Genomic DNA, 15,236 nt, shown 5'->3' with positions numbered 1-15,236 from the left:
AGGTGGGGTCCCTCGATTGTTTCAAGCGTGGGTTGGACATGTATATGAGTGGGATTGGGTGGTTATAGATAAGAGCTGCCTCGTATGGGCCAATAGGCCTTCTGCAGTTACCTTTGTTCTTATGTTCTTAAGAAAACCTCAGATGTAATAGGGCTCACAGAAACGAAATTGTCGGGCATCATACCAAATGCAGTACTTATACAGGACTACTATATAGTAAGAAAGGGAGGGAGAGGAAGAGGAGTGGCGCTCTGCTGATAAGAAAGGAATGGAGTTTTGAAGAGAGAGATATCCTGGGCCCGGAATATCTGACATATTGAGAAGGAATCAGACTACATAACAGGAACTTTGACAATGGGAGACCCTAAGATAATAGAAACAGTCATTTATAACCCTCCATTATATGACAGAAGACCCAAACAGGAGTTTGAACGAAACTACATGGCAACCATCAGTATAAAAGAGTGAGCAGCATCAGTTGCCTGCAAAAAATGGATACAGACTCTTAATCATGGGCGACTTCAACCATGGAAGGATAGACTTGGAGAATGCAGAACCACATAGAGGTGCAGATTCATGGAGAGCTAAACTCTTAGACATAGCATCAAGAAACTTTCTGAGCCAACAAGTCAAGGGACCCAGAAGAATGAGAGGCAATGATGATTCAGCTGGACTTGACCTCGTATTCACCTTGAATGAGTCAAACATAAGGGAAGTCAAGTTTGAAAGCCTTTGACACAGTACCCTATAAGAGGCTGTTACAAAAGTAAAACGTTTCCAACAAAAGTGACCTAACTGGTAAGTGGTTTACCCTTCCATTTCTCTTTCCTTCTTTCTTTTTCTTTCCTGTGTTTTCTCTTACAATCCCTTACTTATTCCTATTACTATCCCCTTCTTATTCCAATTACTTTCCCCTTCTTATTGGGTGGTTATAAATAGGAGCTGCCTCGTATGGGCCAATAGGCCTTCTGCAGTTACCTTTGTTCTCATGTTCTTATTCCTATAACTATCCCCTTTATTGCACCTTACCTTTTTTACCTTTTTGCCTTGCTCTTTCTTTCTCTAAGATTTTCTTCTCCTCATCTCTCTTTTGCCTATTTATTGTTCTTCGCCTCCTTCCCTCAGTTCCAGCCCCGCTCCTGTGCCAGGTAAGTCCTTTATGGGGCTCACCATAACCCGTGCTACCTGTAACGTTTTTATTCCCAGTAGCTGAATCTATAACAACAACAACAACCTTTCCTCATCACAATCGACTTGAGAATGGTCCAGGACGGATCGAAACGTCGTCGTCCCTTCACTTTCTAGTGTGTGGTTTGGTCAACATTTTTCATCCACGTTATTGTGACTCCTCATCTGCACAAAAGTAAAAGTCTCTGATGTTTCTTACTGTTACATAAGAGGGTGTTACAAACGTAACAGCATTCTGATGTCTCTTTTACTGTTTCAAAAGTAAAAAACACATCAGAGAGACGAGAGGTCACAGAGTCCCACAGGGCTCTGTACCCATTCTGTTTATATGTAAACAATCTTCCAAAGGGTATAGACTCATTCATCTCAATGTTTGCTGATGATGCAAAAATTATAAGAAGAATCAACACAGATGAAGATAGACAGACTACAGGAGGACCTGGACAAACTGGAGGAATGGTCTAGAAAACAGTTATTAAAGTTTAACTCAGGAAAGTGTAACATAATGAAATTAGGTGAAGAGAGCAGGAGGCCGAACTCAAAACACCTTCTGGGAGGTGAAATCCTGTAAGAGTCCAATAGAGAGAAAGATCTGGGGGTTGAAATAACACCGATCCTGTCCCCAAAAGCCCACATCAAAAGGATATCATCAGCGGCTTATGCTAGATTGGCCAACATAAGAACTGCCTTCAGAAACCTGAGTAAGGAATCATTCAGAACCTTGTTTACCACTTATGTCAGTTCAATCCTGGAGTATACAGCTCCTGCCTGGAGCCCATACCTAGTTAAACACAAGGCAGTTAGTAAAGATTCAAAGATATGCCACCAGACTAATCCCAGAACTGAGAGGTATCAGCTACGAGAAAAGGCTACAGGAGCTAAACCTCATATCCCTAAAAGACTGAAGAGTATGGAAAAAGATGATCAACACCAAAAAAATTATGTGAGGAATTTATAGAGTGTACAAAGACTAACTATTTACCATGGGTGGAACACGAATAAGGGGACACAGGTGGAAACATAATTCCCAAATGAGCTACAGAGACATTAGAAAGAACTTTTTCAGTGTCAGGGAACAAATGGAATTCATTAGGCAGCGATGAGGTGGAGGCAGACTCCATACAGAGTTTCAAATGTAGATTTAATAGAGCACAATAGCCTCAAGAATCTGTAAACCAATTGATTGACACTTGAGAAGCGGACCAAAGAGCCTTCTTGCCATTTTCCCTCCATCCTGTTCTCTCAGCCTCCCTCCCATCTATTCTCTCTCTTATTCACTTTCCTTCCTCCCATTATCTTTCTCCTCCCTTCCATTCTTTCTGTTTCACTTTCTTTCTCCCTCCTGCCTGTTCTCTCTCTCTCCTCCATATTCTCTCTCTCCCTCCCTCTATTACATTGGTTTTTCTCCCTATCTCGCAAATACACATTCTCTCTCGCTCCTCCTTAATTATTCTCTCTCCCTCCTTTTCTATTATTCTTATCTCCCGTCTTCTCTACTATTTTCTCTCCCTTCCTCTCTACTATTTTCTCTCCTGATATACCATTCTCTTTACTTCCCACCCGTTCTCTCTCCTAGGGGGCAAAACTTGCTCGGGTAATGTTAAATCGATATTGAATCAACATTATCGACCTTCAGTAAACTTTATCAATGTTGATTCACCGCCGATAACAGCTGAAAAATCCATTGTTAGCGGTTTATGGAGTATCAAACTCACATTTCAGGCTTCATAGGAGCCTTCACTAGTTCTATTAGGAACCAATCATTTTTAAAAAGTGGCACTGAGATTTACCCCAACCACCCAAGACCACTTGCTATTCAATCATAAATCACATTGTTAAGTTTGGTGCTATCCCATTTCGTCTGGCCCCCAGCCTCGGACATACAGAAAGACATTCCATCTTGAAGATATAGATACATGTAAAAAAACGGGGATTTTGAAATATAAATTACATTTTTTTTGTAATGAATTTTCTAAGTAATAAGCTTAGGTACGTGTGATAGCAAAATTATTAAAGCAATTAGATTACTGACATTCAGGGAACCAGTAGCTGTGATCAAAATTATATTAAGTCTACTAAAACTCTTCCACAACACGTCAAAAACTCAGGAATTACGAAGGTTTAGGCAGTTGATAGGAATGTCAAATTATTTAAAATATAAATTGTTACATATTTTAAGGTTTGCTAGATGTAAGAACCCAATGTACCAATGATAAATGTTTAGTTCATATATATGATGAATGTCTAGTTCAGTATATGATGAATGTTTAGTTCATTCCATGATGAATGTTTAGTTCATTTCATGATGAATGTTAAGTTCATTCCATAATGAATGTTAAGTCCATTCCATGATGAATGTTTTGTTCATCCTATGATGAATATTTAGTTCATTCTATGATGAATGTTTAGTTTATTCCATGATGAATGTTTAGTTCATTCCACAATGAATGTTAAGTTCATTCCATAATGAATGTTTAGTTCATTCTGTAGGGAATTGACCTGTGAGATTTATATTTATTTAATTTATAATAATTTATATAGCTATTTATATTTTACGTTAATTTATATTTTTCGATAGCAAACTGTTTGATGTTTAAATTGGACTGTATGATTTAAAATTCTCACAAATCACTCTCCTTACATATTCTGGGGGATTTATGGTTTATTGATGTAGTCCTCAATATAAATAATTGGTTAGTAGACATTCTCTACAATATTAGACTACATATGCTATTAACTAAAATGGGGAGGCCTTATCTTATATGGCGGATTTTGTCCTAGTCAACCAGTATGAATATGGATGAACAAACCAGTCGATACACTTTGTGGGTGTGGCTGGCCTCCAACTCATGTACTGGAGTACTAGGTTACTAGTGTTAATTCTTCTTCCTCTTCTGTTCCACCTGTCAATGGGCACTTACAATAAATAGTAGGAACCTAATTATGACAGCTATATCAGAGGAAATATTGGTATCATTTATGAGATCAGGACCAAGGATTATTTATCTTGGTTTTGTATCTCGATCGTGTACTAACTGGCATTCCTTAATTTTAGTATTTAAGACTAACAATAAGGTAGATAGTATAGGAATTAGACAAGACACCTCTATTGATAGTAGGCATAGTTGTGTGTTGATAATGGAAGCATTTTACTCCCATAACACAGCTGTCCAAGTGAGAATTATCGGAGCTAGATTTGCCCCAGCGAGACTTGTTGTTAATAATTAATTGTGACTCTGTCTCTGGCCCTCCTTCCCTCCCTCACGCAACCTGGCTCTCTTCTCCAGATGTCAAAAAGTGGTTAGAGGGTCTACATTTACTCAATTTTGGTACTGATAATTAAGTTGATTCAAGGGAAATGTTTTTATAATGTTTACAGTCCAAAGACTGTGGTATTAAGAAGATTTCCCATTAATATAGCTGGTGAATCTAATTGCTACATGTGGCAATGATATCCCATTTTCTACTGAGGCAATTTCCACAGCGCTTCATTTTGTATGAGTTAATTTGTTTATATAAATCAGTAACTATTATCTGTCTATTGTATTGAATTTGTTGGTAAATGGTGTCCGGTTTTCTGACATAATTCCTGGGGGGGACGGGGGGGGGGGGGAATCACGGGTTAAAGTCCATTACTTACTGACGAACACCGATAGTCTTCAGAATTACATGAATAATTTGATATTAGCAGTTAGGAGGAAGAGGAAGAGGATGGGAAAAGGGTAAGAGAAGGGGAAAGGGGACGAAGGGGAAGAGGAGGGGGAGAGGTAAGAGAAGGGGGATGAGGAGGAAGGAGTAGAGGAGGGGGAAGAAGGGAGGGGGTAAGACAAAGGGATAGAGAAGGCGGTAGGGGTAAGAGAAAAAGGGGGATGAGGGGAGGGAGGTGTACGAGAAGGGGAGTGAGTAGGAAAGAGAAGAAAAGGGGAGAGGGGAGGGGTAAGAGAAGGAAGGGGAAGAGGAGGGGGGAGAAGTAAGTGAAGGAAGGGGGTAGAGTGGAAGGGGAAGAGGGGAGGGGTAAGAGAAGGAAGGGGAAGTGGAGGGGGGATGGGTAAGTGAAGGAAGGGGGTAAAGTGGAGGGGTAAGAGAAGGAAGGGGAAGAAGGGAGGGGTAAGAGAAGGAAGGGGAAGTGGAGGGGTAAGAGAAGGAAGGGGACGAGGAGGGGGAAGAGGGGAGGGGTAAGAGAGGGAAGGGGAAGAGGAGGAGGAGAGGGGAGGGGTAAGAGAAGGAAGGGGAAGAGCAGGGGGGAGGAGGTGAAGATATCCCTATGCACGGGTATAAACGCTGAACCACCTGGTCGATGGTCAGCTCTACTACTGACCCTCGCCTGTTTGGGACCCTCACGTCAACCGTCGCTGCCCCACCAACCTCCAGTGTTGACTTTATAATATTAATTTCATTCAAAAGTAAAATCAAAGAAAAAGTTATTTAAAACATTATTATCTGATTCTTTATTTTTCTTGTTGTATTTTATGAAAATGAACACACATAATATTTATCTCTACCAAGACATGCCTGTATAATCCAGCGTCGTAACACATCTAGGCAACTCTATAGGCTTACACAGTACATGCCCCAGACGTCACACAGATCCCTTTACAATCCCTCCCCTTCTCCCCCCTCCCCTCTTCCCTCTCCCCTCCTCTTCCCCTTCATCCTCCTCATTTCCCTTCTCTCCCCCCCCCCACTTTCCCTTCCTCACTCATCCCCTTCTCTTACCCCTCCCCCTCCACCCACACCCAGCTAGCACCCACACCCAGCTAGCACCCACACCCAGCTGGCCCCCACACCCAGCTTGCACCCGCGTTGCTGTGACTCAGCAACGCACATGCGTTGCTGAGCCCCAGCAACCTTCCCTGCCCCCCAGTCCTCCCCACCATTCCCCCCTCTCCCGTTTCCTCAGCCTCCCCACCATCCCAAACTCCCCCGACCCCTTGTTCTTCCTCACTATTACCCCCTCCCTTGTCCCCTCGTCCTCCCCACCATCTCTCACTTCCATCCCATCATCATCTCCACCATTCCCCACTCCCTCATTTGATACCTTCCTAAATTGTCTGATGTTCCCATCAGTAAATTGGGAACATCAAGTGATCTGATATTCCCATCACTGAAATATAAGAAAAACAGTTAAAAAATGAGATGAAAATATGAAAAAATATAAAAATAAACTATACTCGTGAAATGAACGGTCTGGTAAACAACACACGTCAATTCCAACGCAATTCACACAAAATAATTAAATCAAAATGAAAATGAATCAAAATCTTTGAAAATTCAATTTACCAGTCCAATTAGAAACACTGAAATGGAATTTTAACATATTTAGTATAGCATGAGTGTTGCTCATACATGCAACAGATGTATGTTTTTGTTTTTCAAGGAGCTGTTTTTCAAGGAAAGCATAGTTTTACCTGTCACAGGTGTGGCATCTATAATTATACTTACGAACTGAACGGTATGGTAAACATCACAGCTGAATTCTAACACAATGTCACACAAAATAATTTACTAAAAAATAAAATAAATCGAAATCTATGAAAGTCAAAATTATCATAGCAATCGGAAACACTGAAATGGAATTTGCAATGTATTTAATATAGCGTGCATGTTGCCATTATATGCAACAGATGGCGCTGTTTTTCAAAAAACGCATGTTTTACCTGTCACAGGAGTGGCATCTATATAGTAGGTATATAAAGAGACGTGTCTATTCGAATGCAACGTTGTGTCAAAATTTCAAAGCATTCGGTGAAGAACTTTCAGAGATTACAGCGTGTGTTGCTCTTACGTCAAACAGATGGCGCTGTTTTTTAAAAAAAGCATGTTTTTTTCCTGTCACGGGTGAGGCATGTATATAGTAGATATATATAAAAAAAACGCGACTATTCAAATGCAACGTTGTGTCAAAATTTCAAAGCAAGCGGTAAAGAGGTTTCAAAGATTTCACTCACATGAAAAACACAGTATTTCAGAAAAATCATTTTTTTTTTTTACTGTCACAGATGTGACATCTATATAGTATGTATATAAAACCTAGCCGAATGCGAATGGAACATTGTGTAAAAATTTCAAAGCAATCGGTCAAGAACTTTCAGAGCTTAGCGATTTTGAACAAATGAACATTTCCATTTTTATTTATATAGATTTTATAGAATAATACATAAATTTTATATATAAATTTGATTTTAGTGTTTAGTGGAATACATAAAGAGTAAAATTGTTTTAAAAGAGCAATTTTTAGCAAAATTTTGAAAACCAATTTTTTCTGATGATAGAATAATTAAATGTATTATGAATGCTTCATACAGCCATTAAGTATCATTCACATTTTTTAATGAATTTTACAAAAAACACCATAAATTTTATATTTAAACATGTAAAAACTATTTGTAATACATTAGGAATAAAATAGTTTTAGAAAAACCGTATATTATAAAACCTATATGTTTGGATTTTTGGAGTAAATGTTTCTCAAATGCTCTCCTGTACAATTCTCAATACAAGTTATTTGCACGCCTATTGGAACCCGCAAATGAAAGCTTTCAATACGTTTTGTGTTTGCTGGGATATTTGCTGGAGTTTAATTGACTAACAAATTGGGTTTAATTTAGTTAGTTTATTCAGAGGATTAACTAGTCAATCATTAAAGTCGAGTATGGTTCTGAGATTGCTGTGGGTTCAGTGACATTGGTCGCAGTGACTTGTAGTTTGTTTAGGCTACTGTTTACTGATTTGCCACTGAGGCCTCATTTAACTCATCTTCAGTTTTAAATGATGATATCAAGATCAACTGCTGTTGTTATAATAAGCTGTATCCTCCATAGTATAATGCTACTGGAGTTGAATAATCAGCTGATAAATCAGCTGATAAATTTAGATTTATATTGGTATTATTTGTCTGCAGGCATAGGTCTTCTCAGGCTTAATACTGGGCCTGTGAGTAATTTGCCTCCTGCAGAATTTAACATGTTTATACCCTGATATTTAGTACGGCTATTGAAGAATTAGTGGTAGCAGTCTTCACATACAAGGATTCCGATGTCGGTGAGGTGATCAGACAATTTTATATGCCAATTTTGTTCCTCTACTTCTCAGGAATTTGGCTGTAGCTCTCAGACCTTGAACATGTAGGTCTATTGGAATTGTGTCCACCACAACGCCTGGTACTTGACTGATGTAACAGCCTAACTGTACCGATGGCTGTACAACTTCGTAGACTTGAGGTCCTGTATCAGCTAGGAACCCCTAAATATTTAAGGTCATCTGTTTTACAGGCTTTAATTGTATATCATCTGCCACCTTTTACTGACATGTTCTCTGGGACCCTTGGTCAAACAACCCACGGGTATGGACCCTGGCCCTCTTATTCTGGATGGTAATTTGCGCAGTAGGCAAAGTCTCAGTATTTTTGGTCTTTGTTAAGAGGGCACTAATTTTCTGTCGCATCTTGCAGTACTCTACTGTGGTGCAAATGTTATCTTCCATCTTGGGGTTTGGAGACTTTATTTTGGTGTCTCCACACAATGCTGCATGATGCTGACCCTTGTTACACCTATTACAGGTGTATAATTGGGATTCGCAGTCGAGGAGGCTGTGTTTCCTGAGGCACCTCGTGCAATGTTGCCAGTTTTTGAGTCGTTCAACACGGGCGACACGATCATGAAAATTGGTGCAGTGGTACACTGAATGTTTCTCTTGGCAGAACAAACATGATCCATAGCAAAGGGATCCATAGATCTCTTTGGAGTCATGGTCTTGGGAGACACAGTAACTATAGACTTGGAGGATCCCACTGCATATGTGCCTACACCACCTTGGTTCCACTTTGGTGTGGAAATAGATTGATTAAATTTATTTGGAGTACCTTTTGTACTCTGTGGTTGACTATTATTGGTTTCTGAAGGTTTACTTGGTGGTTTTAATTTGTCATGTGTACAAAGTTGATGAATTACTGAACGTAAACCCTCAGATATTTTACTCAAGGATAAAATACTTTTATTGTAGTGAGTACTCATTTGTCTCAATATGTCCCTAGGTATTTTCTCCTGGGTAATTATTTTTAAGACCCACTCAGCCCCGTTTGTATTGGCTGTCCGGCTGAGGGCCTTGATCATGGATTCTCCCTCCAACTTAATGACTTGGAGTGAATCAGCTGAAACCTCCGGTGAGGTAAAATGTAACAGCTCATGAACTAAATCTGATATTCTTACTTCTGAATTAGCATAATTATTCTTGAGAAGCTGTACTGCGAGGTCATAGCCGTCAATAGTTTTCCTCAGATAGGATACTACTGATTTAGCTTCACCTGATAATTAAACTTGTAGATAAGAGAATTTACTACTCTTGGGTAAAGATGATTTTGAGTTCACAAGGTATACAAATTCGTCCCAATCTTTCTTGTCTTTTCCTGGGAAAGGGGGGGGTAAATTTTTTGGAGGGAGTCGAGCTTCAGCTTGACTTAGATTAGGTGAAATTATTGATGTTCCCTTGTTCTGGGCAATTATTTTAACGAAAGACTGTAACATGGCCTGAGTTTGGTCTTCATAAATCGCCAGAGCAACCATAACATCGTTTATTTCTGTTTCTGATAAACTGGTGTTGGCAAGTTCAGCAACATATGTCGCTATTTGGCATTTGACTATCTCAAATTTACCTGCAGCTGCTTGATAATAGCTTTCCAGGTCAGCATAATCAACTGGAGATTGTTGTGACAAATCCTCACATTTCTTGATCTGTCTGGTTAAGTGGCCTTTTCATTCATCCTGCAGTATCAAAATTGGCTAGCTGGTTAACGCGCACAGTGACTGACGAGTATTTTTCCGAAATATGAAATATAGTGAACAATTTTAAACAAATATCCTGTTATTTGGCATCAGTGTTGTGAAAATTTAATCTCCATACGTTAATAAATGGATTTTTTTACGATTTTTAAAAAATAAATGCAAGCACGACAGGCAGCAACCAGTACTGATAATAACAATAACACCTCCTATTTACTAGCAATTAAGAGATAAAGAGATGCAAGCACCTGTCTGACGCACAAAGAAGAAAAGTAGTAGTAAGGAGGGTCCACAAGGTTGATATGCAGCTGGTGCCACCTGGAAGGCCAGATTTTACACATAATAATAATGAATTAGCATATTATTATGCTGTATTTTATTAAATATTATATAAATACATTGCCCAATGGCAATATTTCTTATGTCCCTGTGTACAAAAAGTTCACAACCATTTTTTTTTGCGTTTCTCCTTTGTTTGTATGCAGATTTTGTAGTGACTTCTACATCTTAAAGAATGCATATTCGACACTAAGTATGTGAAGTTGGAACGAAATTGGTCAACATGTTAATCAGCCACAGGTGGCAGAAGTTTTTACTTATTTTTGGGGAGTCGATTTATTTACAGATTTCAAACTATTTGCTTTGTCTCTTTAGGTTGCATTGATGAATAAGGACCAGATGACGGCCTTATCACTTATATATGGTCAATAAGGTTACTTGAATATGTGTGTTATCCCTAACCCATCTATTTAACCTAACCTATATTTAGTTTTTTGGGGTGTTATTTTTTCTTGACTTAATTTCAACACATATTGACCTACAACTTTCACATATTCGAGTACGAATGTCAAGTAGTCTTAATTAAAACTTACAAAATATATCATAAATTCAAAGTACTATATACATTATCCAGAACCTTAACTTAATTTTTCTGTATGAACAGAATTTTCAACTTTGAGACACCTTGAAAAATTAAGTTTTTGACCGATTCTCACCATTTTTACATATGTGCAAAGTTCTTTGTTCTAACGTTTCCTCACCTTCAATTAGTCATAAAACCATAACGTCTGGAGTTAAATTTTTTGCTACACTCATAAACAATATTTTGAGGTGAGTAACATGAATCGTTATATTCCATTCTGAGACCATAATGAATCAAATAACAAATGTGAACTTTTAATATTTTTAGAGGTAATATGAAATTGTGAATATTTTATATAATTTTTTTTACCTTTTCCTGTTCATGGTATGATGTTGATCCATTAAGAAAAGTTGCAGCATTTACCATGCAGATATTACAAAAAAATTTTTTATTGTGTATGAGGAAATTTAGGTGCATCATTACCAGACTCCATAAGCCTTGTCAGGCTTGTACATGGGTTGCTCATAATGCTGAACAAGTACTGATGGTAGTAGCTTAGGGTAAAATTTGCAGTCCTGGGCTAAATCCTACCTCTTCTAGAGGTTAGCGCTTAAAATTAATACACATTATATATAATCATTCACAAATGATTTGAGTGATAATCCAGTGTCAATGGAAGTACCTTTAGGTTAGCTCCTCAAAATTACCCTAAGTTGGTGTAGACACTAATTAATCACTCAAAGGTGCAGGATTATATGTAAACAATTATAAAATAGGTAAATTATAGGTACACAACTCAACTTGAGCTGGTGTAATTCACAGCCAAAATAAGGTCTGCCCCATTAATTAATGACGCTAGGTTGTTCAATGTAGTACAACTGGACTATGGTAATAAATATGACTTGAATGAACAATAATTAGTTCAACTAGTCAATGTTTATATGGGACTAGGTTATCAATAATCACTAGTCAATGTAAATATCCTACCCTGTTGTGGATTGGCAATTAGTAAATATTCTATTGAGGGGCTAGTGCAAAATATTTTTTAAATAATACTCTATTCAAGAGAAATTATATATACAATTGGTGAAAAAAGCCTCTTATTTAACTTCTTGCATTATCTAGAACTATTAAGTCAGTTATTAGTGATCTATCGTGAAATTAGCACCACAAATTTTTTGTTAAACTCGACAAGGTCGCAGCCAGTTATTTGGCTGGTATAAGTGCTGTCACTGTGGATATAACACACTATGAATTTGGTGAGTGACCTTGAAGCTTCTGTTGAAGCTGTTGAGGTTCGTGAGCTTTCTCAAGGCTACATGGCCGGTCTGTGACAGGCAATATGTGTATGATATTGGGCAATTATGACAGGCAATTATATACTGTTTACTAATTTATTGCACTAATTTATTTAATTTGACAGACCAGTGCAGTTTTTCTGGTTCATCCGGTTTGAAGGACCACTAATGTGGGGAATTGACTTGTGAGATTTATATTTTTTGATAAATAATAATTTATATTTAACATTAATTTATATTTTTCGATAGCAAATTGATTGATGTTTAAAGTGGACTATATGATTTAAAATTCTCACAAATCACTTTTCTTACACATTCTGGGAGTTTGTGGTTTATTTATGTAGTCCTTAATATAAATTATTGATTAGTAGACATTCACTACAATATTTGACTACATATGTTATTAACTAAAATGGGGAGGCCTTATCTTATATGACTGATTTTGTCCTAGACAATCAGTATGAACATGGATGAACAAACCAGTCGATACACTTTGTGGGTGTGGCTGGCCTCCAACTCATGTACTGGAGTACTAGGTTACTAGTGTTAATTCTTCTTCCTCTTCTGTTCCACCTGTCAATGGGCACTTATAATAAATAGGAAGAACCTAATTATGGCACCTATATCAGAGGAAATATTGATATCATTTATGAGATAAGAACCAAGGAATATTTACCTTAGTTTTGTGTCTTGATCGTGTGCTAACTGGCATTCCTAAATCTAAATATTTATAACCAACAATAAGCTAGATAGTTTAGGAATCAGAAAAGACACCTCTATTGATAGTAGACATAGTTGTGTGTTGATAATGGAAGCATTTTACTCCCATAACACAGCTGACCAAGGGAAAATTATCTGAGCTAGATTTGCCCCAGCGAGACTTGTTAAAAATTAATGGTGACTGTCTCTGGCCCTCCCTCCCTCCCTCACACATAATGGGTCTTTTGTCCAGATGTCAAAAGTGGTTAGAAGGTCTACATTTACTGTATTTTGGTACTGATAATTAAGTTAATTCGAGGGAAAAGTTTTTATGATGTTTTGAGTCCAAAGACTGTGGCAGTAATATAGCTGGTGAATCTAATAGCGACATGTCAATGATATCCCATTTTCTATTGACGAAATTTCCCCTGTGCTGCATTTTCTATGAGTTAATTTGTTTATATAAATCAGTAGCTATTATCTGCCTATTGTATTGAATCTGTTGGTAAATGGTGTCGGGTTTTCCGACACATTCTATATTGAATGTTTAGTTCATTCCTTGTTGAATATTTAGTTCATTGCTTGAACTAAAATTGCAGGAGCTTGTTTAACGTTCCTGCAATTTTGTTAACAGTATGAGTATGAAGTCTAGATAAGAACGAAGGTAACTACAGAAGGCCTATTGGTCTATACAAGAAAATAGTTGTTGCATCACTTACTACTATATAAGCCTGAGCTGATGTTTGAGGTAAAGAAATTAAAGGAGAAAACTATATATCACTTTGAAGGGATAAAAGGGTAAGAAGCTGAGATACGAGGATGGAGTGAACAAAGATTATAGCTACTTGAATAATTGTGTGCTGGAACTTGAGCCTGCATGGAGTATGGTGTTGCTTTACAAACCAGTCCAGGTGAATGAGTATGTTGATGTTCATGCTATAATTTCACTTTATTCACAAAGTCACCCTAATAAAAGAAAGAAAAAATACAAGTAACCAAATTAAACATTTTTTCTCACAAACTCACCTTAAAAAAGTAGCCATGCGTGGCAGGAGTGGCTAGTTGTGTGGCAGAGAACCAGCACCACAGCCACACCAAGATGACGGGCATGACTACTTGACCAGACGAGGACCCGCTCCACAGCCTCGCCAGAGACCCTCTTACCACTTGTCTTCCCATCCTCCTTTTCTGCATCCTTCCTCCTCCGTAACTCTGTCTGTTCCTTATTTCCGTCTCAGTAAAGCTTTGTTGGATGCTGTGGAGGAAAACAATATTTATTAAAATAGTTAAAATGCTATCAACCTCGTATTGTTGCAGTCAGAACACCTGCAAAATGGAAGTGACATGACACCTCTATTATTTGATTATTTGATTTTTTATTAATGGATCATTATCTACTCAGGTGTAGTGAGGTATATAATCCCAGCCCACGTCTTCTCTGTCTGAATCCCTTGATAATGTGTTGAAACGCGAAAACGTTCGGAATTTTCGTTGAATTTTTCCTACGTGGATGCTTAAGCATAACAGAATCAACTGTTTGTTGTTATTATTCTTACATGGAGTTAAATATAATAGCCTATTGGCTCAAGTGATGCAACTACTATTTTTTACCCAATCAACCCCAATCAGATAACACAATGAGCACATCATATATAAAGGGAAGTGACGACGTTTTGTTCCGTCTTCGGTCGAAAGGTTTCAGTCCAGAGGGTCGGAATCTTTTATTACTCAGTTTGTTCTAGATACGACCGAATCGTCGACACTTTCAACTCATTTCATGAGCATGTGTTGGGGGTCTCTGTTTTCAGCCACATTATTGAGGCCTATTATCTGTAAATTCAATGTACAGCAATAAGAGAATGTTTTCTGTCTGTCTGTCCGAAATTGTATGCCAGATGCTCGGGGCTAGCTTCACCCAACATTACAGGATGAATGGTCTAGGGTACAGGACAGACAGACTGGTCGAGGTCGCCAGGACTGAAGAGTGAACAGCTTGCAAAGGTTACATTTTGACCCCACGAGGATTTTGGGCACTACCTGCCAGCTATACCTATCGAAATATTAAAAAAAAACAAGAATTTAAAACAATATTTTTTCTGCTAAATATATACACCATTATTCACTGATCTCAGGACAAGTAGCAGATAAATTCCTGCTGTTCAATATAAAGCCGTAATATAAAAAAAATACATGACCTCAACGAAGTCGCTCTCATCCCCCTACCAAAGACAACGTCTATCCATCGATCTCTCCATCTATTTAACCATCATGTATCCATATATCTATCCTTATACCTATCCAACTATTTATCCATCTACCTATTCAGCTATTTATCTACTTAGCCATCAATCTATTCAAATATTTACCTAATATCCATCTATCTATTTCATTTGTTATTATTTATATAAACAA

General features: G+C 37.9%; 1 protein-coding gene across 1 annotated transcript in view; it reads right to left on the bottom strand.

Annotated features, from left to right (window-relative positions):
- The window catches only part of LOC138369848 (uncharacterized), a 110,351-nt gene that overhangs the window by 71,789 nt on the left and 23,326 nt on the right, over window positions 1–15,236 (bottom strand). The window contains exon 2 of the mRNA XM_069333592.1: window positions 13,851–14,079. Coding sequence (XP_069189693.1) covers window positions 13,851–14,018 — 168 coding nt within the window. The 5' untranslated portion in view covers window positions 14,019–14,079. The remainder of the gene's footprint in view (window positions 1–13,850; window positions 14,080–15,236) is intronic.

This window comes from Procambarus clarkii, chromosome 30, assembly GCF_040958095.1.
Source record: "Procambarus clarkii isolate CNS0578487 chromosome 30, FALCON_Pclarkii_2.0, whole genome shotgun sequence".
In the NCBI taxonomy this organism is placed as follows: Eukaryota; Metazoa; Arthropoda; class Malacostraca; order Decapoda; family Cambaridae; genus Procambarus; species Procambarus clarkii.
This window is presented reverse-complemented; position numbering and strand designations above follow the sequence as displayed.